This window comes from Furipterus horrens, unplaced genomic scaffold (assembly GCF_987537825.1).
Source record: "Furipterus horrens unplaced genomic scaffold, mFurHor1.1.pri manual_scaffold_6, whole genome shotgun sequence".
NCBI classification, from domain to species: domain Eukaryota; kingdom Metazoa; phylum Chordata; class Mammalia; order Chiroptera; family Furipteridae; genus Furipterus; species Furipterus horrens.
The window spans coordinates 162633101-162657842 of NW_028327176.1; the positions used below are offsets into that span (position 1 = coordinate 162633101).

The window sequence follows — 24742 nt, forward strand, 5'->3', positions numbered from 1 at the left end:
AATGCCATCAATCTTTTGACTTTTCTCTATATTTTTGAGACAAGGCAAGACTTCCCCAACCCCCCTAATATTTCCTGCCTAGATTCAGAGTTGGAGGCTCTAACCCCTGAAATTCTCTTAGCTTTGGCACTTCTGTCGTAAAGGTAGTGATCTCCTGGTGCTTGAGCCAAGGGGCATGTGGTCATGCATTTTTACTTTCTTTTTTTTTCTCATATATCATTTCAAATAAAGGTTGCATAAACAAAATGGTTAACATACTCATTTTGTGATTTGTGACGCCAGTGTAAGTGCAGGAGCCCTGCCTGTGTGTTTTAGGTTTTTGTTTCTCACATATAAAAATGGTAATGAAGAGGGTAACAGAGGCCAGGCTGAAGAAGACTGAGCAAGACCTAGGGTTGTCTGTGGTTTGCAAATATGATCCAGCACCAAATAAAGAAAGCCTTTGATATGTTGGTACCATAGAGTATGAATCTAAGTGTCCTAGGGACGAGAAATGGAGATGACAGGATCTAGCGTCTGCTGAGGCAGAAGGTGGTGGAGAGGAAGGAGGTCTTTCCTCAGTAGTTCTTGTTACTACAACCGTGCAACTGATTTCACATGAAAAATCAAAGATGACTGTGAGGTGGGATGTCATGGATTGAAATGAGACCTATAGCTTGATGGTTGTGAGCTAAGAGCTATTTAGGTGTGAATGGAGATTATGAAGTAAATTTAAATGTAGACAAAGCAAAGAACAAAAATATGGGGGACATCAAAACTTTTAAATGGTGTTGATTAGTGTATTTAGGAAACAGTTAAATTAAGAGACCAGTCATTCATGCTTAAATATTCTTTCTGTTGGGTTGGCAGAAAAGTCTGTTTAGTTTTTTTCCATAAAATAAAAGGCACATTTTTCATTCTCACCAATAACTGTTGATTTGGAATGTAATTGTATTTCTAAATTACTCTATGGCATTTAAAATTCAGCTTACACATATATTTTCAATAACATTTGTTGTGCAAAGCAGAATAGAATTAAAATTGATTAATCCCACTTTTGAATAGGTGGAGTGATTTAAATCAAATCACTGTGTGGCTAATTTGAACTAAATCATTAATCATTCTTTTACTTTTTTTCTCTGTGAGACTATATTATTGTTGATTATGGTGCATATTCTTCACACATTAGAACTAGAAGAGCTTTTGGTTGTTGAAGTTGCATAATTTAAAGCAGATGAAATTTGATATTTCAGATTGATTTTGTTAGCACAGCAGAAAGCTGAACAATAATTTGGTTATTTTAGTTTTCAAAAAGGTAATTGAAGCAGATGTTGGTGGTGAGGTCATTGGGGAGTGAGCCATCTCCGTTTCAATGGTTGTATCGTTTTTTTAAAGGGGGTGGGGTATTACCTTTTATTCTGCTAAATCAACTGCTTTCACTAGATAATGGGATAAATTTAATTAACTTTTTTACCACAACTCTGAGCTTATATAATCAGGGTTGGGAGTTTCTTTTTTTTAATAAGAGTAGGTGTATTTTAAATGTAAAAATGAGTTATATATACATACATATGCAAATACATAATTTTTCTTTCAGAAGAGTATGCATTTTTAAATGTAAAAATTATAAATGCACATGTATGTATCTTTTACTTTTAAGCGCAATTTGTACTTTCTTAGGTCATTGAAAGCTTATAATATAATTGAGTTATGAACCTAATATATATAGTGTTTACCTTCTTCCTGTTTATTTTTAATGCAGAGAAAAACCTTTCTCTAATTTTGAATAAATGACCATTTTGGTTTTTTATATTATCTGCTGCAAGTAGATCCTTAAGATATCTCCTATTCTTCGACTTAATCAAATATTAAGAGTCATATAATGTTTATCCTTGGGTTTGAAATAAATTACTGTGTTATGGAAATAAACTTATACATTGCTTATATCTCAGGCAGACCTCATGTGCCTGGACCTGTTAAGCCCAGATGGTAGAGCAGTGAACACAACAAATACGCGCCTTGCTCTTACGGGGATTACTTTTCACTAAGACATTAAACAAGTAAACACATAAATGCAAATGTCGTTAGAAATTGCAGTATTTGTTATAAGGGAAAATAACAGGATGTTATGAAATAATTGCAAGGGCAGGATCCACTTTGGAGAGGAGTGATGTTCAAGGAAGTCCCGTGGGCAAAGTGACATGCAAGCTGATCTTAGGTAGGAGCCGGAATTTGCCAGATGACCTATGTGTTTAAGAGAAGGGATGGGAGAAAGGAAAGAATGGGACGGTTCTAAGCAGCAGAGACACTTAGACTCAAAGATTTTAAGGTGGGAAAAAGCTTGGCAGGTTCCAAGATCTGTAAGAAGGCGAGTGTGGGTGGAGCTGAGTGCTTTCAGGGAGGATAGCACAAGAAGGGTGGAGAGGTTGGCTGGGTGGGTCATGCAGGGCCCTGTTGTCCATGTTTAGGAATTTGGATTAAGCAACTGGAAGAATGGAGGTCCATTAAATGAAATAGGAAAACTAGAAATTAACAGTTTCGAAAAGGAATCTCAAGAAATTTAGTTAGGATGTATTATGTTTGAAATGCATATGAGACATCCCATTGGATGTCTGCATAGGTGGGTATGTGAATCTGGAGTGGAAACAGGATGGTCTGGGCTGAGACAGACATTGCAGAGTCATTGGACCCAGCCCATGGGATCATATAGGGAGCAAGTAGAGTATAAATAAAAAGAGAACAAAACAAAGGGACAGGGAGCAGAATTGTCTAACTCCAGCAATTAGTGGTCTCGTAGGATGAAATCCAGAAGAGGTAGGTTCACAGAAGCAAAGAGGAGAGAACATTTCAAGGAGAGAATGATCAGCAATTTTCAAAGCAGCGAGAGGTAACTGAAGGTGAGGACTGAAAAGTACCCATTAAGTGACCAGTGGACACCACTGATAATTGAATAAAAGCAGGTTCAGTGCAGTGGTGGGAGCAGCCAGTTTAATGTAAATAGGAAGTAAGGGAATGGAAACAGAACTTCTTGGCAATTCTGGGAACTTGGCTGGGAAAGGAAGCCAAAACTTAGGACCATTATAGGGAGGAGATGTGAAGGTCAAGGAAGGGTATGTTTTTAAAGAAGAACGAGAAAGGGGAGGTATTAGAGCATGTTTGTCAGCTGATGCGGATGACCCATCATAGATGGGCCCCTCAGAGGTCAGCCTGAAGACTGATACTTATGTAAAGTCAGGAGGACATCAGCAAGGTGATAAAGTGTGACCTGAGCCACACCAGGTTACCTGCACCCTGCCCACACAGGACCTAGAACACGTTGTAGAGTGTTACTTGTGTATATTGGTGATACTATACTTTTTTTAATGATTGCTCACTCTGTGCCAAGTACTTTACAAATATGACCTCATTTAATTCTCAGAACAACCCATGAGGTAGATAATGGTAATCTTCATTTTGACAGGCAAGGAAACAGGGTTGGAGTGATTTAGTAGCTTCTCAAGTTACACAGCTATTAAGTAATGGTTCCAGAATATTGTGACCTAGCAATACCACTTCTAGAAATTTATTCAAAGAAACTCAAAACACCAATTTAAAAGAATATACATATATGCATTCTATGTTCATAGCAGCTTTATTTACAATTGCCAAGATCTGGAAGCAACCCAAGTGTCCATCAGTAGATGAGTGGATAAAACAGGTATGGTACATTTACACAATGAAGTATTGCTCGGCCATAAAAAAGAAGGAAATTTTACCCTTTGCAACTTCATGGATGGACCTGGAGAACATTATGCTAAGTGAAATAAGTCAGTCAGAGAAAGACAAGTGCCATATGATTTCACTCGTGTGGAATCTAATGAACGAACTGAACTAACAGGCAAAATAGAGGCAGACTCATAGAGAGCAGCCTGACAGCTGTCGGGGGGGAGGGGAGATGCTGGATAGGGAGGGTAGAAGGGTTGAGTAAAGAAAAAAGAGAACTTATGGACACAGACATTAGTGTGGTGATTGCTGGGAGGAGTGATAGGGTTTGGGGGGATAACTGGACAGAGACTTGACCTGGAGAGGTGAACAGTGTACAGTACAGAGGACAGGTGATGTGTTGTAGAATTGTGCACCTGAAACTATAATTTTGTTAACCAGTGTCACCCAATAAATTCAATAGAAAGGAAAAAGAAGGAAAGAATGTGGACTTAGGGTTCATATATTAACGTCACCTCTCGACTCTTGTTTCCCCTTCATTCTCGGGTCCCACAATGAGCTCCTGGGGGTGGTTCTAGACTCTCATTATGTGGGGACAAGAAGATTGGTACAGCTTTAGCCCCATATCTTCCTGGGTAGGAAGAAGTAAGAGTGTTTTCTGGTAGCTCGTTCAGTCCAACTCAGAGTCACCCTGATTGGACTTCAGTGACAACTCTGACTTGGAAAAGGAGCCCAGAGAAGCACACCCCGGCCAGTGGTCAGCTGAACTTACGGGATCTGGCTGAACAGGCCCAGTGAGTTTTCCTTGTTCTGGCAGTGGAGCGAGTTCCCGGTCAGCTTGGTGGCAGCCACCAGTTCTGCTCAGAACAAGCTCAGAACTGCTTGCTCTTGTCCACTGTCCTGGCAACACAGAGGAGGAGCCCTCTGGGAGTTGACTTCTCTAACAGTCCACTTTCCGATGGCATTGATTTGGAGACCTAGAGATTACTTTTGGAGTTGAGCAATTCAAAGTCTGTTTTGTTTCACAAATCAGAGGGCTCTCTGGCAACACAGTCTCACTTAAAATTGTTGCAGACGTTCATTCTGTTTTCATTGGACAGACACCACGGGCTAGTAACAAGAATTATACATTTGACTGAGTCACGGTCTTTGGATGGAGATGGAATTTGGCTTCGAAATTTTGGTCTCAGCAATGAACTGGTGCTCAGCCCATCCCTGCCTCTGCCTTCAGAGCAGTGCTACCCTCTGGCTCTCTGCTTTAGGGCAGTAAAAACCAGTGCACTGAAGTGGGGGGAGGCACTATTTATCTGCTTCTTAGGAGCCCAGGGCTGGATTGTTTGGGCAGCAGTTCACTGGTGCCATCAATTCTGGGAATCTGGCAGAAGGAATAACTGCAGGTATCTGGAAGGGTCCTGAGGAAGGTCCATGTTTTACTTGCACTAACTTTCATTGGGGGCAAATAATTTAGCTTTCCCACCTCTGCAGGACTTCAGGCCACCAGGCTCTCAGCTGTTGGAAGCTGCAGACAAAGGTTTTCTCTTAGCAGACCTGTATTTTCATCTGGCTGTATTTGCAGCAGATTAGTAACAGCTTAAGCTTGTCCCTTTCTTGTAAGACCTTATGGAAAGTTAAAACAACAACAACAAAAAAATGTTTTAGGACTTCCAGAATTCCAAAAATTCCCTTAAGTCCCCTAATGGAACAATACTGATAGACTTGTGATCTACTTTCAGGATACCACAGTCATCTATTTTATTGTCACTTATAAAGGTGACCAGCTTCCGAGCTGCCATCCAACCCCAGTTCAGCCAGTCCACATTTTGGGGTCATACACATATATGTTTCCATAATAGGGCTCTCTCCCCCTTTGAGGGAAAGGGTACCAAGTAAGAGAAAACATATCAGGGATTTATTGGAACACAAGTTAAAAGTCTTGGGTTAGATTTTTAGAGTTAACTTGAGGAATAATTTGGGGCCCAAATGTCACATGACTCAGTTTGTCTGTATCTAAGCCCTTCCATTCTTTTGTATTTTTCAGATTTCACTTGATAAACATTTGCTAACTCAGGCTCTCCCTTGTGGAACAACAGTTAAAGCAGTGGGTTCACTTGAGTCCATAGTTCATTTGAGTCCTGATATATTCACCCTGATTGGACCAGCTTAGAACACATGCCAGTTGTCGGCATAATCACTGCAGCTGGGCAGCTGTCCGGAGGGACCTCATTGCTTTGATTGGACAGGCCTGGGTCAAGTATTTCATCCTTGGAAGTGGGTGGAGTCTTACCCAGATAGGTTATTAAAAGTTAAGGAAGGGTATTTTTATTGAAAATTTGTCCTTGATGTCAAAACAAGGAGGTAAAGATTGTAGGGAGGCCGACAGAAGCCTATTTTTATTATCTTGAGTGTGTCAGACACTGAACTAGGCATTGGGATTTAGCACTTTAAATAGAAAAGTGATATATGTTGAGTCTCAGTGAGTTTCTAGGCACTGGAGTGTTTTGAAAGAATCTGCAAATACAGTTGTTAAATCCATCGTTGGGTGATCCCATGAGATGATTTTTAAGGAGCTTTCTTACCTCAGTTTTATGATTTATGATTCTTAGCAAAATGGAAGAGATAATTTGTTTATTAACTTAGGTAGTTGTTTTATCATTTTAGAATTTTTGATACTGTGACAATTTTATATAGAATTCTGAAAACTCAATTCAGTGCTTTCTTTAACATTGTAAGTTCCCTAAAGCAATGTTTGAATGTAGAAGAATTAATATATTGGTGAAGAACACCTTATTGTTTTGTGGGTAGAGTAGTCTTACTAAGAATATAAAGTTGATAAATGCTGAATTTTAGATTTTACCCATACAGAATTGTAATGGGTGCATGGGTTAAATATTGACTAGAGTTTCTTTGTGCTAATCCATATAAACAGCAATGAAACTATTTTTTACTTTGATTTGAACTGTAGCTATAATACTCCTGCAGATAGTCTCAGTAATAGTGAAAAACATATTTCTTTTCTCTCATCTTATGAAATATTGTTATCATTATATTTTGGTTTTCTTCAGAAACCTTCTTTAATCTCAGCCAAAATAAAGTCCATATGAGTTTTCATATGAATTAATGTGGGAACATGGGAATCCACAGGAAATTTGGATGACTATTATTCCAATATTGTAAAGGTTTAAAAGAGTTTCATAATGTGTATTAAAATTAAAAGAAAGTACTGCCACCAGAACATATAAAACTATATAAACAAATACTTATGAGAAATTACCTTGCCTTTTATTACCAGTTATTAAAAACATCAAAAACAAAGTGTAATAAAGCCTAAGTGAAAGTTTTTTTGGTAAAGCTTGCTATTGGAGAGGGTGGTTTAATTACTCAGTTTACGGCATGTAATATACTTTGTTTCACCTCGGTGTGCCAAGTGAGATATTAGATAGGAAGAAGAGTTAATAAAAGGAAAGTCCAATTCTCTTTTTCTGGGGGACATGGGCAAGTGTTTGAGGGATGGGGGAATTGTTAGGTCTCAGAGTAATTGTTCCCCTCAAAATACCTCATATCATTTATATTCGTAGATTGGTGTCGGGTAGAATTTTATTTTTGTGTTGTAAGGGTATAGAACAACTTTACTTGCTGTATTGGTCCCTTTTGGTCTATGTGATGTGGTTAGAGTCAATAGTTTTATTATTTTGCAAAATTTGACATAGATAACTCAACTTACAATTAGCCTGCTTCATTATATTCCAGGACTGAAATGTATTCATTTCTTGTTTATATGTTTGTTTGTTCATTCATTCATTCATTCATTCATTCACAATCTACCTTATTCCACAAGATTAGAGGCATCTTGTAAAAATTACACTATGTAACCCATGTATAACCAGCCTTCTTTGGGTCCAGTCCCAGCATTAAGTCACAATCAAAACTAAGTATGAAGGAGAAGATAATTGAAAATTATTCAAATATTTGCCTCACCTTTTAGGAAATATCCAAGAAGGGATCAAATGCGATATATACATATAATAGAACTTAAAAAAAATCCTCTTTCCCCATCTCTCTTACTGTTTACATGCTGTCAGCTATTTACCCAAACTAACTCTCCTTCTTGAAACTTATACACAAGCTCTTCCCAAATCCAGTCAGTCTCCCCCCCACCATCTTTTAGGTATCTTTTCTTCTATTTCCTCCTGCAGCAAATGTCCTTTTCCACTTCTCTCTTCCTAATTGATTTCTCACATCATCATCTGTGTTAATAAGCCCAGAAGAAGGGAAAGGGAAAAAAGCTGAGAATCAAACCCTGAGTTTTCCTTAAGAGGTCACACAGGAATAAGGCTGCAATTATCCATATAGTAATATATTCTCTCTTTTTTTCACTTACGAAAATTATAAAATGCTAATTAAAAATCCAAAGTCCAGACCAGGGAACATATGGGATGAAAAATAGCACACCTAAAACTGCATGCCATTAGTTACGTAGTTGACTCGGAACTACTTCATGGTCAGGGATAAAAAGGACTCCTTTCCCTAGCTCTCCCTATTCGTGAGTAGAGCACATACCAGTTCCTCAGGTGACAAAGCCGTTCCTGGCCCTTAATTCTAAAATTATATAGGACTTCACATCCTTTGTAAAAGAAACACTAAAAAATGTAGTGGTGAATTTAAAAACATCAGTAAAAGGAATTTATTGCAGTGACACGGGAGGCCGTGCTGCGAATGTATAACTCAGTAAGACATTCTGCAGTGGGCCAGCGCAATGTGGGCTAAGACTGCAGCTTTCTGATGATCAGAATTGACCCAACAATAAAACTTCATGCTTGTGGAGCAAAAAAATACATACAGTGACATTAGGACAAAGCAGGGGTATAAAAGCTGATAAGTTGTAACTACTAGCCTCAGGTGCTGGGGCTGAATAGGGAAAGAAGAGACTGGGGACTGGACCTTACGTGCCGTTTGAGAGAAGGCACGCTGCTGTTGCTCTGCTCCATCCTGCTCTGCCATGGGTCGTTCCAGAGCGGTGCTCTTCTGTCTTCTACTTCAATGTGAGCTTGAAGTCCTGATTTTTATGTGAAATGGCCTCACTTAAATGTTCATCATTCAGTATTTGGATATTTAAGAAGTGCTCATGGGTCAAGCAGAACATACCAGCAGGCATTCAGTCATCCGTCTCTGATTAGAGAAAATGTTAGCCTGCGTGTAATTTGTAAAAGTCTTCATCAGTCCCACTTCCATCTTCTCTGCTGTACTTAAGGTTGATCCTATGGCAAGTCTAGAATCTGTTGTTCTCTATTTCTCCAAAACCACGTGGGTGTCCAACCATTCAGTTCAATTCTGACACTGACTGCTTCGAGTTAGTGTCAGACTCCACAGGTTTAAGGACTCAGTCCCTCAGGACTGCCCTCACTTTCAGACACTAGTCATAATTTCCAGATTCCCAGTCAACCCGTATTTATGTCTGATTTGGCTACAAATTTGGAAGCTCCCATGATTCCCTCCTCAGGTTTAAATTCACTAGGAAGACTCACAGGACTCAGGAAAACACTTTACTTAGGCATACTTATTTTTTGATAAAGGATGTAACTCAGGAACAGCCTGATGGAAGAGATGCACAGGACACACACGGGTGGGAGTGTACAGAGCATCCATGACCTCTCTGACACTTCACCTCCTCTATCTCAGTGTGTTCACCAACCCAGAAGCTCTCCCAACCTTGTCATGTAATGGTTTTTATGGAGGTCTTATTGTGTAGGCACGATGAACTCATTGGCCATTTGTGGTTGAAGTCAATCTCTAGCCCATTTCCTCTCTTTCCAGGTATGGGGGTGGAGCTGAAAGTTCCAAACTTCTCATCAAAGCTTGGTGTTTCTGGTGATCAGCCCCTATCCTGAGGTTATCTGTCCCTCCCCTTCCCCATCACACTGGGAATCATTTTATTAGCGTACAAAACACATTCTTATCATTTAGGAAATTCCAAGAACTCTGTGCCAGGAAACAGGGAAGGACAAAGATCAAATATGTATTTTTGATTCTACCACAGGTATTCTTTTGGGTTGGTGAGGAGCCAACTAGAATACTTGAGTGATGACCACTGAGGAGGCTTTTTGTAGAGCCCGACCAAGACTGCCATGTGGTTGGATGGTCATCGCCCTAGAGATGGGCCCTTAGGTATCTGAAAGCAAGGCCAGGATTTTTCTTTGAAAGTCTATGTTTGGTTCACCATTACACATGAGTGAATTACCCCAGAATTCTACACTAATTCAAAGGGAAAAATTTTGGAGTAGGTATTACTAGTCTCCTACCCATGAATTTTGTCTTTGAGCACTGTTGCTCCCCAGCGACACAGCCAAGATAGAGCAACTGGAAAAATACCTCTATGAGATTGAATGGACGTACTGGATGTAAACCAACTAAATTGTGGGCATCTGCCAGAATAATTTTTTAAATTTCATACCTGGTATTAAATTATTCTTTCTGAAAGTACCTATGATGACGGGATGAGTTATGAGGCCACATCTAGTTTATGACATTGAAATAACATCATAAAAGGGTAAGAATATGTGTAAGTCTAAAATTGTTCAAAAGCAGTTAAAATTATTAGAATATATTTTTAAAAGTTGGAAGGAGGGAGATAAGTTAGAACATATTCTAATTTTATGCCACTCATAATTGTTTTCTGTCAACAGGCCATTTATGCTCATCATAAATGTTATATTTCACTAGACTTTCAGGAGAGCATTAATTTATATACTGAACTGATTATTTTCAGGATTGTACTTTTCAGCCTTTACTTTCCTTCATTCTTCTATTGCTTTAGCAGTTAGCAGAACAAAATCCGTGGCATCACTGTATTTCTGCTTGAAAAATGTTAAGGTAGCTATGCTTAGTTTGCTGAAATGGCATCAAGAAATCAAAATCTTTCTCCAGAAGAACTGTGTCCCTGAAATAAATTGCTCTTGTCATTTTGAAATACATCCCAATGTCATTTTCTGTAAAAGTCATTGGGGAGTGTGAGCATATGATTCATTTTGAGTAAAAAATATTTTTAAAAAATTAACTGACCAAAAAAGATTTTTTTTGGCACACTAATGAACTCAATAAAAAAAATATTTGGAAGATTTCCTTGGCTTTGTAAATGATCATAAACAGTGAATAACAGATTTAAGGGAAGAGTGAAGTAATCAGATATAAAAATGAAATTTAACCTTTTAATGTTTGTTGATTTTTTTTTTTTTTTTTTAAGAGAGGGGGATGGAGAGAAGCATTGACTTGTTTTTCCACTTACTTATGCATTCATCGGCTGATTCTTGTATGTGCCCAGACTGGGGATTGAACCCATAACCTTGACATATTAGGATGACACTCACCAACTGAGTCACCTAGCCAGGGCAAGATTCAACCTCTTAAAAATCCTGTTAAAACTTTTCTTACTATGTCCCCACCCCCAAGAGGCTCTTTTGGAGTCACCTAACATAAAATAGAAGCTCAATATCTATAATATTTTCATTGCACCTTGAGATTTCAGGATGGTCCGAAATAAACTTTTTTGTTTTTCTTTAGAAATATGTGCTTACTGTTAGTCACTGCCAGCAGTGAACTTCTTCCAGTAACATGGACAATGCATTGTGTTCACATTGTAATGATTTAGACATGAAAAACTAAGAGCCTACAGTGATGTGATGCTCAGTTTACAGTTATTTGCCACATAGAAGCTAATTTACTCAGTGTGGTAGACTGAATAATGGCCCCCGAAGATATCCAGGTCCTCATTTCTGGACCTGCGAAATGTTACTTTATGTGGCAAAAGAGAACTTGCAAATATGATTAAGTTAAGGATTTTGAGATGCAATTATCCTGGATTTTCCATGTGGGCCTCCAAGTGCAATTTCAGTGACCATCTTAGGAGGGAGATTTGACTACAGAGACGGCAGCATGACATGGAGGACAGGTGCTGTGCTGTTGGCTTTCAGGATGGAGGAAGGGACCACAAGGAAGGCAGTTCTAGAAGCTGGAAAAGACAAGAAAAGAGCCTCAATGGCTCGGAGGGACCTGCAGCTGACTTCAGACGTCTATAAATGTGTTGTTTTCAGCCAAGTAGTTTAACTATATTAAGTTAAGTAAACCACATATATAATAACACTGTAAAGCAAAAGAGAATTAAAAAACTCCCCAATACTTCATCACTTCTTAACATTTCTATTTGCAGATTTTTGATGAAGTTTTGCGTTACTGTTTATTCAGCTTGTTCTTGGTTGATAAGCAATACAATTCCTAATACTTAAATGCCATATTTACAGGACTTTGCTGATTCCTCTTGGCACAACACAATTCTCTCATCACCTGGAGCAAGTTCACTTTTCTGGTTCCCTTCCTCAGCTTCTTGCTGAGGTACATATCACTGTTGTCTGTGCCATTGATTTCACTATAGCTTTTTCAGGCTGTGACTCGGCATCCTGACTTTTAGGAAAGGAAACCAGACCTTCACACAGGCAATCTATGCGTGCAACAAAAGCCTGTCTCGTTGCACAAACACAGGCAAACGTTCTGCACACTGTGTGTCCATTTTATGACAGTGCCATTGTCATCCTGGTACTGGGGGGAGCATGTGAAACCTTACATGCTGCAATGTTCTTTATGAATATACCCCAAGACTCCTCTGAAAGGGTGACAAATTGATAACCAGAGTACCCCAAGATCTGCTGACTCCATCACTGTTTTAATAGCATGCATAAATCCTTAAAAAGAGAAATTTTTGTGGTTTGTCCCTTCTGGGCATTCTATTCAGTGGTCTTTAATAGAAGGCAGTTAGTTGTTTCCTGAAGTCAGGAGAAATTCCATTATGTGTATCTCTTCACCTGAAAGGATATATTTCTAATTGTTGAGTTTGAAGCCAAAGGATCTCTTATTCTAATTGCATTGATTCTTTGGAACCAGGGTATTTCTAATTTAACTGATGAATTCTCTTGGGGGGAAATCTTATCAAAATGAGACAAAGCAGAGAAAAGAATGCACATTTCAAAGGTTAGCCCTGGCATCTGGTACATCTACAGGGTTTTTCAACGATTACTCCTAAACTTTTGGCTTGTTCATACCTTCAAGAGAGAATTTTCACCAAGTGATTTTTAAAATGATTTTCCCCTTGTCTGGCTTTAAGTTTGATTTTATTTGGCATATATCATAATTGGGGATTTGCAATGAAAACTGAAAACTGACCTTCTATTTGTGAATTCACAAAATGAAATAAAATACTAGAAGTGATGTTTTCTTATAAAAAATGGCTTTGTACTGTGACTAAATTCATAGCGGAGTGAAATAAGATTACTTATATACAGTGAGAAAAATAATGTGAGCACATAATGGTAATATCTAGAATTTATGAAATGCCTTCTTTGTTGTGTTTATCCTGCTTTATATGTTACTTCATTTACTTGGATCCTGAGAAATCCCCAAGTAATGACAACAGCTGCCAGCACAAACAAGATAATAACTTCTGGTTATTGAGCTCTTACATGAACCAGGCACAGATTGTTTTTAGTAGTAAAAGTAAGCTTTCCTTAGTTTAGTCCTCACAAAAAGCCATGTGAGGCCATTATTTTCCTTTCAAGGAAAAGGAACCTAAGGCTTAGATTTAGTAATTGCCCCAAGGGTGTATACCTAAGAAGGAACAATGAGGTCTCAGGCTACCTCATTTCTATTCATCTGGAAATGGCAAGAGTTGCTTTTAGGCAACCAGGAAAAAACAGCGTGGACTCTGAAGGTCAGAACAGTACATTGACCAGTTCCAGTGGAACAGCCAAGAGTAAGAACTTAGGAGAGGTCTTCTGAGGGTGACAGACCGGCACTGCCTGATAAGGAAGGGAGTGAGCTGCAGTACGGGAATTCACTGTGATAGCTGGACTCAGGAGAAAGGGTAAACACTGACAGATTTAGAGAAACGTGGCCACAGCTGCAGATACTTGTACAGTTTTTTGTGTGTTATTGTTACAGAGCAAAAGGGGGTTCTTTCGCGTGGCGCCTTGGTGTAAAACCCAACAACTAGTGTTGAGGAAAACAGGTCTTTATTTACAATATTCCAACCTGGGGAGGACAGTGAGCACTTCAGCTCAGAGCCCTGTTCTCCCACGAGACCCAGCACTTCCCTTGCTCCCCCAAAAGGCTAGAAGCCAAAAACATGCCCAGAAGTTCCCCATCCCTATCTGTCAGCTATCTCCTTCAGGATCTGGGGTACAATGTCATCAGCCTCTGTATAACAGTCCAAGAAAACATGTGCCATGTTGCACTGGATCACGCATGGTTTTCTCTTTGCCCTTTCAAAGTTGTATGATGTTCTCCCTTCTCAAAACCACATGGAGAACCTAGCCAAAAAAATGCTGCCTATTTTTAACCCCCTGACTGCGTTCTCTGCCGCAGTGGGTGTGGTAACCAGTTCTGACCATTCACAGAACCCTATACAGGCTCTGTGTGCTCTCTGTACCATTCCCTGGTCCAAAAACCCTTCCCATGTTCTTGGGGTCTTGGAAGTATCAAAGCCATTTGTGTAACAAAGACACTAGCCACTAGCCACAGGCATGTGAAGGCATCCTGAAAGCTATTTCCTTTTCCCATCCTCCAACCCGCAGGCTCTGGGGATTTTTGGAGACCCCCCACTCTGTAATATTATGATTACAAAAGTAATATATGCTTGCTGTACAAAAAAGTCAACAATACCAAATTGTATGAATGTAAATGAAGTTGCCCCTCTCCTCTCTTCTTCCCTACCAACCATTTTTCCATAGTTATTACATAGGGGTGGCCAAAAGTAGGTTAACAGTTGTAATACAAATAAATAATACAGTAATTAATAAATAATAATATAAAAATAAGCTCTTTGTTTCACATAAAACTGTAAACCTACTTTTGCCCACCCATGTATATCTAAACCCATGTACAGATATATCTAAATGATATAGTTGTTAACCTTGGAGAGTTTTGCTTTATTTTTTGTTTTCCACAAAGATAAGGTCATACTATATTCTGTTCTGTAACTTTTTTCATGAAATATTACTTTATTATCTTTTATGTCTGCACTTATATTTGCTTGTTAAAAAACAAAATTCAGCTAAGTACATCTTAACCATCTTATTGGCTTTATTCAATGATTCATGAATTGGGCAGTATTTCCTCTTGCAGACAGAGAGGAGCTTGGAGGAGCTGGACAGAAAGGGAGTAGAACAAGGAAGTTACACTAGCAAAAAGTGGATTAGTTACTGCTTGACTGATTTAAGATTTCATTCCTGGAAAAGGTCAAAACTGTAGTAAGTACTAAGTCTTTGTTAGCATAAGTGATTCCATTTGGGGTATGTTATCATGTTTTTAACACTCTACAGAGGTGATTTTGAGAAGGATTTGTATTAAAGAAGACTGTTGGGGATGGTTGAAATGGGTCAAGATCGTCAGAAGATACAAACTTCCAGTTTAATGGGGATGGAACTGGGGATCTAAGGGACAGCATCATGGCTCTATTTAACAAAACTGTGTTGTATATATTTGAAAGTTACAAAGAGAAGTAGATCTTAGTTCTCATATGAAAAAAAATTTGTAACTGTGGTGATGGACGTCAACTAGACTTATATGAGAATCATTTCACAATATAGAAACACCAAATCATTATTTTATATGCCTGAAACTAATATTATATGTCAACTATATCTCAGTAAAAAACATGCAAGGCTATATATAACATGGCTTTGGAGGTCAGATCTTAGATCTCATCTGTTTAAGTACTTGTAATGATGGGGACTTCACTACTTTGTGAAGCAACCAATTTCATCATGGGGCTGCTCTGTTAGAAAGTTATATTGGACTAATTTTTATTTCTCTGTGACTTATCTCATTCATTAAAATGCTCTCCAGAGTTCCACAGATCAAGTCTCTCCTCTTCACCTGTAACATGAAATGAGACACCAAGGCGGAAGGTTATGCTTAAGGAAATGAAAAAACAAAAACCTAAAATAAACATAGTTGGTCATTTTTGACATTTTCTACTTTTCTTCATGGAGCTATTAGACCCAAATCACAGAGCAGTGCTTTTTTGCTCCCCCTCACCCCCACCCCTTTAACAGCCTTTCTACATGAATGGGGTTCTGCCTTGGCCCTAGGCTGGTAGGTCTGCAATGCAAGAAAAACATAATCAGATGTGAGGGAGCACAGGAAGTGTAGACTCTTGGGAAGATTTAGTTTTTATTTAAAATATATACATAGATATGTATTTTTGACCTCAAAACAGCTTTAGCACATTTCCTAATCTTAGCCATGGGTAAGCTGTTAGGGCCAGACAGGGACTTGAAAATCACGCCACCCTTTTGCTTTTGTTTACCTTAGAGGTCCTGGAGTCTTTATCATATTTCCAAAGGTCACAGCTGATACACAGAGAACCACACTCAGAATCGAAACCTTTCCTTCCTCTGTCTTCTCCACAGAAGCACACTAGATTGCCAGGCAAGGCTCCTCTAAAGAGGTCATGGAATTTCCAAAGTCCAGTGCATTTTATTTCAAAGTCAAGTTATGCATGTCTGCCATCGAACACTTTTAGTAGAGGTCCCAGGATGCCCGGTGGCCATTGGCTCAAAGTCTGCAGTGTGTGAAATCTGCTCTACAGTTTAACAATGCCCTGTGATTTTAGGAAATGGTTCTAATTCTCCTAAGCCTTCCTTTTCTTATCTGCCACATGGAGATAAGATTGCCTACAGTGCTGGTTTTTTGAGGATAGGATAATATTTGTAAAGTACATAGCACAGCACCCTATTCCTTAGCCAGCTCCGTAGTTGTTGCTGTTAGAAGAAAGCTCTTAAACTTTTCATAATAACCTTTTCTAAGAAGTAAATCTCAATTTCTAGAATTTGACAATGTGTTAAATTATTCTTATTGTAAAAAGGAGATTTCAAAAACTAAATACTTTAAAAAACTTGACTATTATACATGGTATAAAATCCAAAAGGTAAAAGAGAAAACACAATGAATAGTAATATTTCTTACTCTCCCTTTCCCCTCCAGCTACTAACTTTCTTTTGCTGGAAACATTTGTGTGTGTGTGTGTGATCTTGCGGGCATATTCTATGCATATACTCAGTAAGTTTTAAATAGTCGATGATTTCTATCTTTACCTTGCCCTTGTAGCTCTAGATTGGTACATCTAATCCTTTATGTGATAGTGGAAGTATTTTATGGGTGTGTGTTTAATACAATACCTGGTAAGACATAAGTCTGTTGAGCTCTTGAATGGTTTGACTCTTGCAACTGAAGAACTGAGTTTTAAATTTCTGTTAAATTTTAATTAAATTTAACAACCACAGGTGGCTGGCTGGTGGCTACCATATTGTATACGCCATGCCAGGTATTTATGTCTATGGAACTTTGTACAGAAACACAGGAACCTCCAATTGTGGAATTAAGGAGTCATATAGAACCATTAATTTAAAAAGTCTACATTTTAATACATTTTAAATTACATGTGGCCCAGTATATTTTTTATATAAATATCTGAGTAAGGAAATGGAAGTTTATTTTTGAGAACATGCTGGTTCCTAATTAGAGGAAGCTGTAGAATGGCTTGTGTGTAGGAGAACACTGGCTAGGAGGGCAGATCTCAACCAGATTAGAACATAGCCTCATTCATTCATTCATTTATCTATTCATTCATTCAAGAAATATTTACTGAGTGCCTAAAGTGTACCATTCATAGGCCCTGGGAGTATGGCATATAACAAAACCTAGACAGATCCCTACCTTCCTGAAACTTTCACTCCAGTGCTAATGAAAGCCTGTCTCATCATTTGGTACCTCTTTGTGGTGGGTTCCCCTGGATGTCAGCAAGCAACAGAAGAGGCCTCTGCAGAGACAAAGAAAGGAACTGGCCCAAGGTCCTGGCTTTGAGTGCTGCCAGTATCCTGAACTTACTTCCTTTAGGAAAGGGAAAAGCTTCAGAGGAAAACAGTTCATTCAACTATGAAAAATATTTCTTTGGTAGTGTCACCTTATTTATTTCTTCAGTCAAGTAACTCTGGGTTGGGATACTAGGAGTGAAAAAAAACGAGGTATGCATATGTCCTACAAGTGCACACAATTTTAATGTAACAAAGCCAAGAAATTCCAGAATAAGTCTGTCAATTTTATGGGAAGGGACAATTAAGAAGCTCAGAATAATGATGAGCCGTTCCTGACTCGCTCTTCTGCCTTTGAGGAAGGTCTGAAGTTTACTTACCCTATCTTCTGGGTTTTACACGATCTCCCCCTAAAAGTGATTGCTTCTTAAGTCTTAGCATTTCATTTGATTTGTTTTATTCTTTTCAGTCTTCTACATTTTCAGACTTTTCTAGTATGAACATGTATTATGTTTGTAATAAAACAAAGCATAATAAATGATATTGTAAAAAAGTCCAGTTTGAGAGATGATGAATGCCTGAAATGATTTCTTGGAAGCAGAGCTCAGGAAAAGATGGCGAATTCGAAAGGGAAGATTTAGAAAATAGAATTGACAGGGCCTAGTTATAATAGTGAGAGGAGATTGAATGATAGAAACTTGTTTTATTGTAATTCTGATCTCTACTAAAGAAAGGTAAATGCAGCAAAACAAAGGGTTTTTTTTCTTTACTTGTATTCACAGCAATCAGATGTGAAATATGTCTCATTTTCAGTCACTCAACTGTTTAAGATGATTTGCTAAGTATTCTTTGAGTCCACAATATTAATAAGTGTACATTTGGGGTCATTAAAATTGCTTAGGTGAAATAAGGGGAGCTTATTTCCTTGTATAACCTTTTGTTTTCAGTTTACCTTAATTTGGGAATAGCAAAACCCTATTGAGGGAGACGTCTACCATGATACTGACTTGAGTAAGAAAGAGAAGTCCTAAAAGATAAAAGCCCTAAAACTAAATGTTTGAAGACTGTTAACTACACCACCGTCATCAGACTGGCAGTCATCCCCTTAGGAAAGGTGTTAAAAGTGTATTTCCATGCTTTGAAGGAAGGATTTTATAGTGGGCTTCTACAACTCACCTCTGATTTCCAGTTACAGGGTGAGAATGTTCTAGTCATGTTGATAACCTCCAGAGAAACAAATTCTGATGAGTATGCTCTAGTCAAGAAAGATGTAGCTGATTGTAAAATTAATGAAGTACTAAATTATAGTCTGTTTTCTGTTAAGTTTTAGGATGGCTGTTTTCTAGCATTTTTTTCTGAAATAACGATGTTTGGTTATATGCGTTAACAATAAAGGTCTGTGTGGAAAGTAGGGAATGAATAAAACAATGTATCCCATTTTCTTATTTCCAAGTGTGAAAATCAGTCGCTAATGAGATGTGTCCAGACATTACTTCCGTTCATCAAAATACATGTCCTCGATCTGAGTGAGTTTAATTATCTTGGGGACAATGAAATGAGGACATTTAGATCAACTTAAAGTGGAAAAATTCAGAAGGTTAAAAAGCAACATATCTCAGGCCACATAGAACCAATTTTTGATATCTCTTTTCTGTCCTCCTAGAAGGAATAATTTTTAGAAGTGGGCAATAAGGTTTATCTCAAGCACTTTGTAAATTTTATTTTTCAAGTATAGTTTATATTCAATATTATTTTGTATTAGTTTCAGGTGTACAGAATAGTGGTTAGACAATCATATATTATACTTTATAAAGTGTTCCCCCCAATATTTCCAGTACCCACCTGGCACCATCGTCGGCAGCCGTCCATCTCGAGAGATGATGGTGTAGCTTCTTAAGAGTCTATCTGCACCGCCGAGAATGGTTGTGCAGTCCTGGCACCATATGTAGTTATTAAAATATTAACTATTCAAGCTTATTTTTGATAAGCCAGTATATCAGAACAAGATCAGCACAATCCTTTTGGAAACCCAGATCAGTTCTGCATAGACCTTCCTAAGTAAAGAGCTGATCTCTGATCTGTATATCTAGGTTACCGTATATTAATTTCAGCCTCATACAGAAATCTTGATGAGAGAAAAGTTGTTTTATTAGGAGCATTATTTGAATCAACTTTGCAAAGAGTCACGTAATGTTTTAACAGAAAAAAAAAGTTTAAAATATGAGGATAGAAAATAAAATGTGTTTACTGAATGTAAGTCCTTTTCATGAGTCTCCAGTTTTTCTTGATTTGTAGTTCTGTTTGCTTTTTAACAAGTAAGCATAAAAAGATAGCTAAACCAAAGATGGGGAATACATTCATCTATGATTTTTTTCCTAGCTCTCTTTTCTTTTAGGCTATAGTCTCATTTATTAGCCAATGAAAGTATAAGAATTTGGCTGCTCAAGGTTCAATGAATAACATTCTGGTTGGAATATTTTCTTCTTATTCAAAAGCTGAATTTGTTATATACCTCAGCTTATTATATGATTGTATCAGGAGCTATTTTACTGTTTGTGTTTGTGTTATATGTTGACACAGATCTCAATTGGTCCCAATAAAAGACCCTGTTACATAGCTACGCCTCATCGAAGGACCTCTCCAGACTGTTAAATTGATTTGTCCAACATCACAGAGCAAAGCAGCATAGAATCAAACTTTAGTTACTGTATTATCCAACATTCGCTTTTCTCTCCAAACATTTCCTTATCCTCATCCAACATCAAATTGTATAGATGCTCAAGAAAGCATAGGAAATAGATGTGCAAGAGAAAGCTGACTATGCCTAGATAGAAATGGGGGAAGGGGGTCCTAATTAATAAATATTTGCATATGAACAAACAGCCATATGTAGTAGAGGGCAAGGATTTAGTTCTTTACATTCTGGTAAGGTAAAAGCATTCTTAAGGACTAGTATGTACAGTGACATGTGATTTAATTGAAGTGATATATCAATTAGAACAATTTTGAGTTCTTGAATTCCAGTGAATTATAATAAACTTCGTCTCATACACTTGTGACTCAGAAATATAAAATTGAAAACATCAAATATGCTAACTGGTGTATCAGCTATTACTAGTCATAATGATAACTATATATTGTCACTATGACATTTTCCATCTCAGGAAATGCAGCTCCTTCTTCAGTACTACTGTCATATATATAAAGGAGAAGAATTACTTAACCTTAAACCTGCTTGCACCTTGACAAATCTTTATATTCAGCATGTGAGCCAAGTATAAAGGCTTTGTTTTTCCAGGTGTGTTTGCCCATCAGTCCAAAGGTATCACTGAAAACCAGAAACACTTTTTAAAAATGTAGCATTCCAAATGTGGCAATATATCTGGATAACTGTACATCTTGGCAAAAAAAATACTCACCATTTTATAACCTATAGATGAATCCAGTTTTTCCTCAGGTCTAGAGCATTTCACATTCATTTTCTGAGACATCAGTATTAAGGATATAAAATTGAGGAAAGGCCACAAGTCTCTCTGTAAGAATTTTTAAGTGATTAGGAATGGAAACTATAACAGGAAAATATAATTAACAGTAATATAAAAGGAATTGTTTTCTATATCAGTTTCTCAAAGCCCAACACATGAAATTAATATAACTTTTCTTAGCAAATCATTTCTCCAATGTTTTTTCCTTTTTTTCTCATTTTCAGATTGAAAAAGAAAAAACAAGCCAAACAAAATACAGAGACGGCCTCAGCTATAGCTCCAAGGGCTCATACTGGAAAAGGAGATGTTAATACAGTCATTTCAGAACAAGACAAGTGCAACATTGCTGTGGAAGAGGAACATAGTACTGATGAGAAAAAAAAGAGAAAAAATAATCAGTTAAAGGAGATCAGACGTACAGAACTAAAGCGATATTACAGTATTGGTGAGTTTTGGGGGCAATATTGCAGAATTTTCATTTTAAAATCTGTAGTAATTTTCAAGACTATAATTTGTAACTGATCATAATAATAGTAATAGTTTATTGAGCAGCTACTATTTGCCAGTGATCATTGATTTTTATACATCATCTTTGGTAAAGGGATGAAAATGAAGTAATGTTGGCAAGTCTCATTCAGCTTTATGTTTCCATTATCTAGCACAGTGCCTAGCAGATAGTGTGTACTAATAAATATTTGTCAAGTGAATGGTCACTTTCCCTGTATGAGAAATATTTTTCTTAATATATATAGACATAGCCATGAAAGTGTTGGTAGAAATGCATGCAGTTTTTACCATCCACTAGGCAACAGAAAATAGATGGAGTCATGGCCCAATATCTGTCAGTTAAGGAAAAAAAAGAGATGAGTTGGGAGTTTTATTTAAGGAGAATCTTAAAATGAGTCTACAGTGTTCCACAGTTTCTCCGAATAGCCATTGCATTTGAAACTGCATTAGCAGAAGTGGCATATCTAGCATGATGGAAGTGATAATCCTGTTTTACTTGGATCATCCATCTCACACCTACTGCTCCTGTCGCATGCAGGCCTGGAGCATGTTCAAAGGAGAATGCACAGAAAGGGAATTGTGAGTCAAAATGTGTTGTGGTGTACAGGGTACAATATACTCAGGATTGCTAGACTAAGACAAGACTGAGGGGTGTCTACAAACCTGTTGCGATACAAATAGTGAAACATGGTCTTTTTTTCTTTTAAATATATTTTATTGATTTATGCTATTACAGTTGTCTCAGTTTTTTCCTTTTTGCCCCCCTTTACCTGGCACCCTCATTTCACCCCCTTAGTTCATGTCAGTGGGTCATGCATATAAGTTCTTTCGCTTCTTCATTACCTATACTATTCTTAACATCCTCTTGTCTGTTTTGTGCTTCTTAATCCCTGCACCTTTCCCCCCATATTCCCCCAAACTGGTAACCCTCCAAATGATCTCCATATCTATGATTCGTTTGCCTAGTTTATTGTTTGGAATCAGTTATTGATAGTTATGAATTTATTGCCATTTTAATGTTAATCATTTTGATCTTTTTCTTATATAATTCCCTTTAGCATTTCATATAATAGTGACTTGGTGATGATGGACTCCTTTAGTTTTACCTTGTCTGGGAAGCATTTTATCTGCCCTTCAATTCTAAATGATAGCTTTGCTGGGCAGAGTAATCTAGATTGTAGGTTTGCTCTTCATCAGTTTGAATATTTCTTACCAGTGCCTTCTAGCCTGCAGATTTTCTTTTGAGGAATCAGCTGACAGTCTATGGGAACTCCTTTGTAGGTAACTGTGTTCCTCTTGCTGCTTTTAAGATTCTCTCTTTATCTTTAACCTTCGGCATTTTGATTTTGATATGTCTTGGTGTGGTCCCTTTTGGGTCCAACTCGTTTGGGACTCTCTGTGCTTCCTGGACTTGTATGTCTATTTCCTTTGCCAAATTAGAGAAGTATTTCATTATTTTTTCAAATAAGTTTTCAATATCTTCTTCACCTTCTGGCACCCCTATGATTTGGATGTTGGTACATTTAAAGATGTCCCAGAGGTTCCTAATCCTGTCCTCATTTTTTAAAATTCTTTTTTCTTCCTGTTGTTCTGATTGAATGCTTTTTCCTTCCTTGTGTTCCAAATTTTTGATTTGATTCTTGGCTTCATCCCCTCCACTGTTCATTCCCTGTAGGTTTTTCTTGGTTTCATTGAATGCAGCCTTCATTTCTGCCTGGGTCTTTTTTATGGTACTGAGCTACACAATGAGTTCCTGGAGCATCCTTATAACCAGTGTTTTGAACTATGTATCTGATAGGTTGCTCATCTTCATTTCATTTAGTTCTTTTTCTGGAGATTTGTTCTCTTCTTTCATTTGGGCCATATATCTTTATCTCCTCATGTTAGCAGCCTCCCTGTGTTTGTTTCTGTGTATTAGGTGGAGCTGCTTTAACTCCCTGTTTTAGTAGTGTGGCCTATTGTAGAAAAGTGTACCTTTTAAGTTGTATGGGGTGAAGCCCTAGGTGTTCACCAGGGCAGGGCAGCCTGTGTCACCACTCTGTTTCTCTGTGTAAGGGAGGGCTTACAGAGGGGACATTGCCTTTGTCTGGCCTCTGGAGTTTTGCCCAGAAGGAAGCTGTCTCCCAGCACTTGCACTTTAAATTCTTACCATATGCCACTGGTGCCCTTCAAGCTGTTGCCCTGATGCTGAATCCCAGAAGGGGTGGGTCTGCGTGAGTCCTAAGTCCGTTATAGGCCCTTTAAGTGGAGTGTCTTGCGAATTCCACAGTTTCTTCCAGCACTCCAACCCCCACTGGTTTTTACAGCCAGAAGTTATGGGGACTTATCTTCCTGGCGCTGCGACCCTGTGCTGGGTGGTCTGGACTAGAGCTGGCTCCCCTCACTCCCAAGGTAGCCCTCCCGTTTTTATCCACCTCACATGTGACTGCCTGTTCCAGTCCTCATGCCTCTCTACCTCTCCACTTCCTCCACCCCTCTCCACATCTTCGCCCCTCTTCCGCGTCTAGATGAATGTGGCTTCTTTAAATCCTTGGTTGTAAGACTTCCACACTGCTCGATTTCTGACAGTTCTGGGTGATACTTGTTTTGTAGTCTAGTTGCACTTTTTGCTATAGTTGTGTGTGGAGGCAAGGCATGTTTACCTATGCTTCCATCTTGACCAGAAGTCTCCATAAATTGAAACATAGTCTTACAGCAGAGACTTAGTTCAGAGGGCCACAAAGTTGGGTCATAGGTAATGCTGAAGTTTCCAGGAGGCAGATCTTGTCTCCATATTTAATATAACTTTCTAAAGGTGCTCATCAAAGATAAAATGCCCTGCCTTTGGGGTGGTAATTAGTGAGACCATGTTGACGTTGCTCAAACAGAGGCAGAAGAGGCATCTGTAGCAGAAAGTGTGTGGTTTCTTGCATTCCAGTGGGCTAATGTGATTATATTATGTATTATACAGCTTAATGGATGCTTTTAATCTCAAGCCATTTGGTATTTTATAAAAAGCTATAACTGCCAACCTATTGAAAGACACTTCTGTGTGAGATCAATAAAGTTCCTCTTGAATTTAAAGTGTTGAGTATTTACTTCCAAAAAGAGGAAGATGATTAAGGAAAATTTCATTTTACACCTTTGTTTATATATGATTTGTACACATTGGATGTTTGAAAATGTGTGGTTTTTATGGTTGTGCAATTTAAAATGCAGGGTGGGGCTAAAGTAGGT

The 24742-nt window shown here is 38.1% G+C and overlaps 1 protein-coding gene across 3 annotated transcripts in view; it reads left to right on the plus strand.

The window, feature by feature from the left end:
* NCOA7 (nuclear receptor coactivator 7) overlaps nucleotides 1-24742 on the plus strand; it is a 129896-nt gene that overhangs the window by 39132 nt on the left and 66022 nt on the right. For all 3 annotated transcript variants that reach the window (XM_090279816.1, XM_090279817.1, XM_090279818.1), the window contains one exon: nucleotides 21244-21464. In XM_090279816.1, the coding sequence (XP_090135942.1) occupies nucleotides 21244-21464 (221 nt within the window). The remainder of the gene's footprint in view (nucleotides 1-21243; nucleotides 21465-24742) is intronic.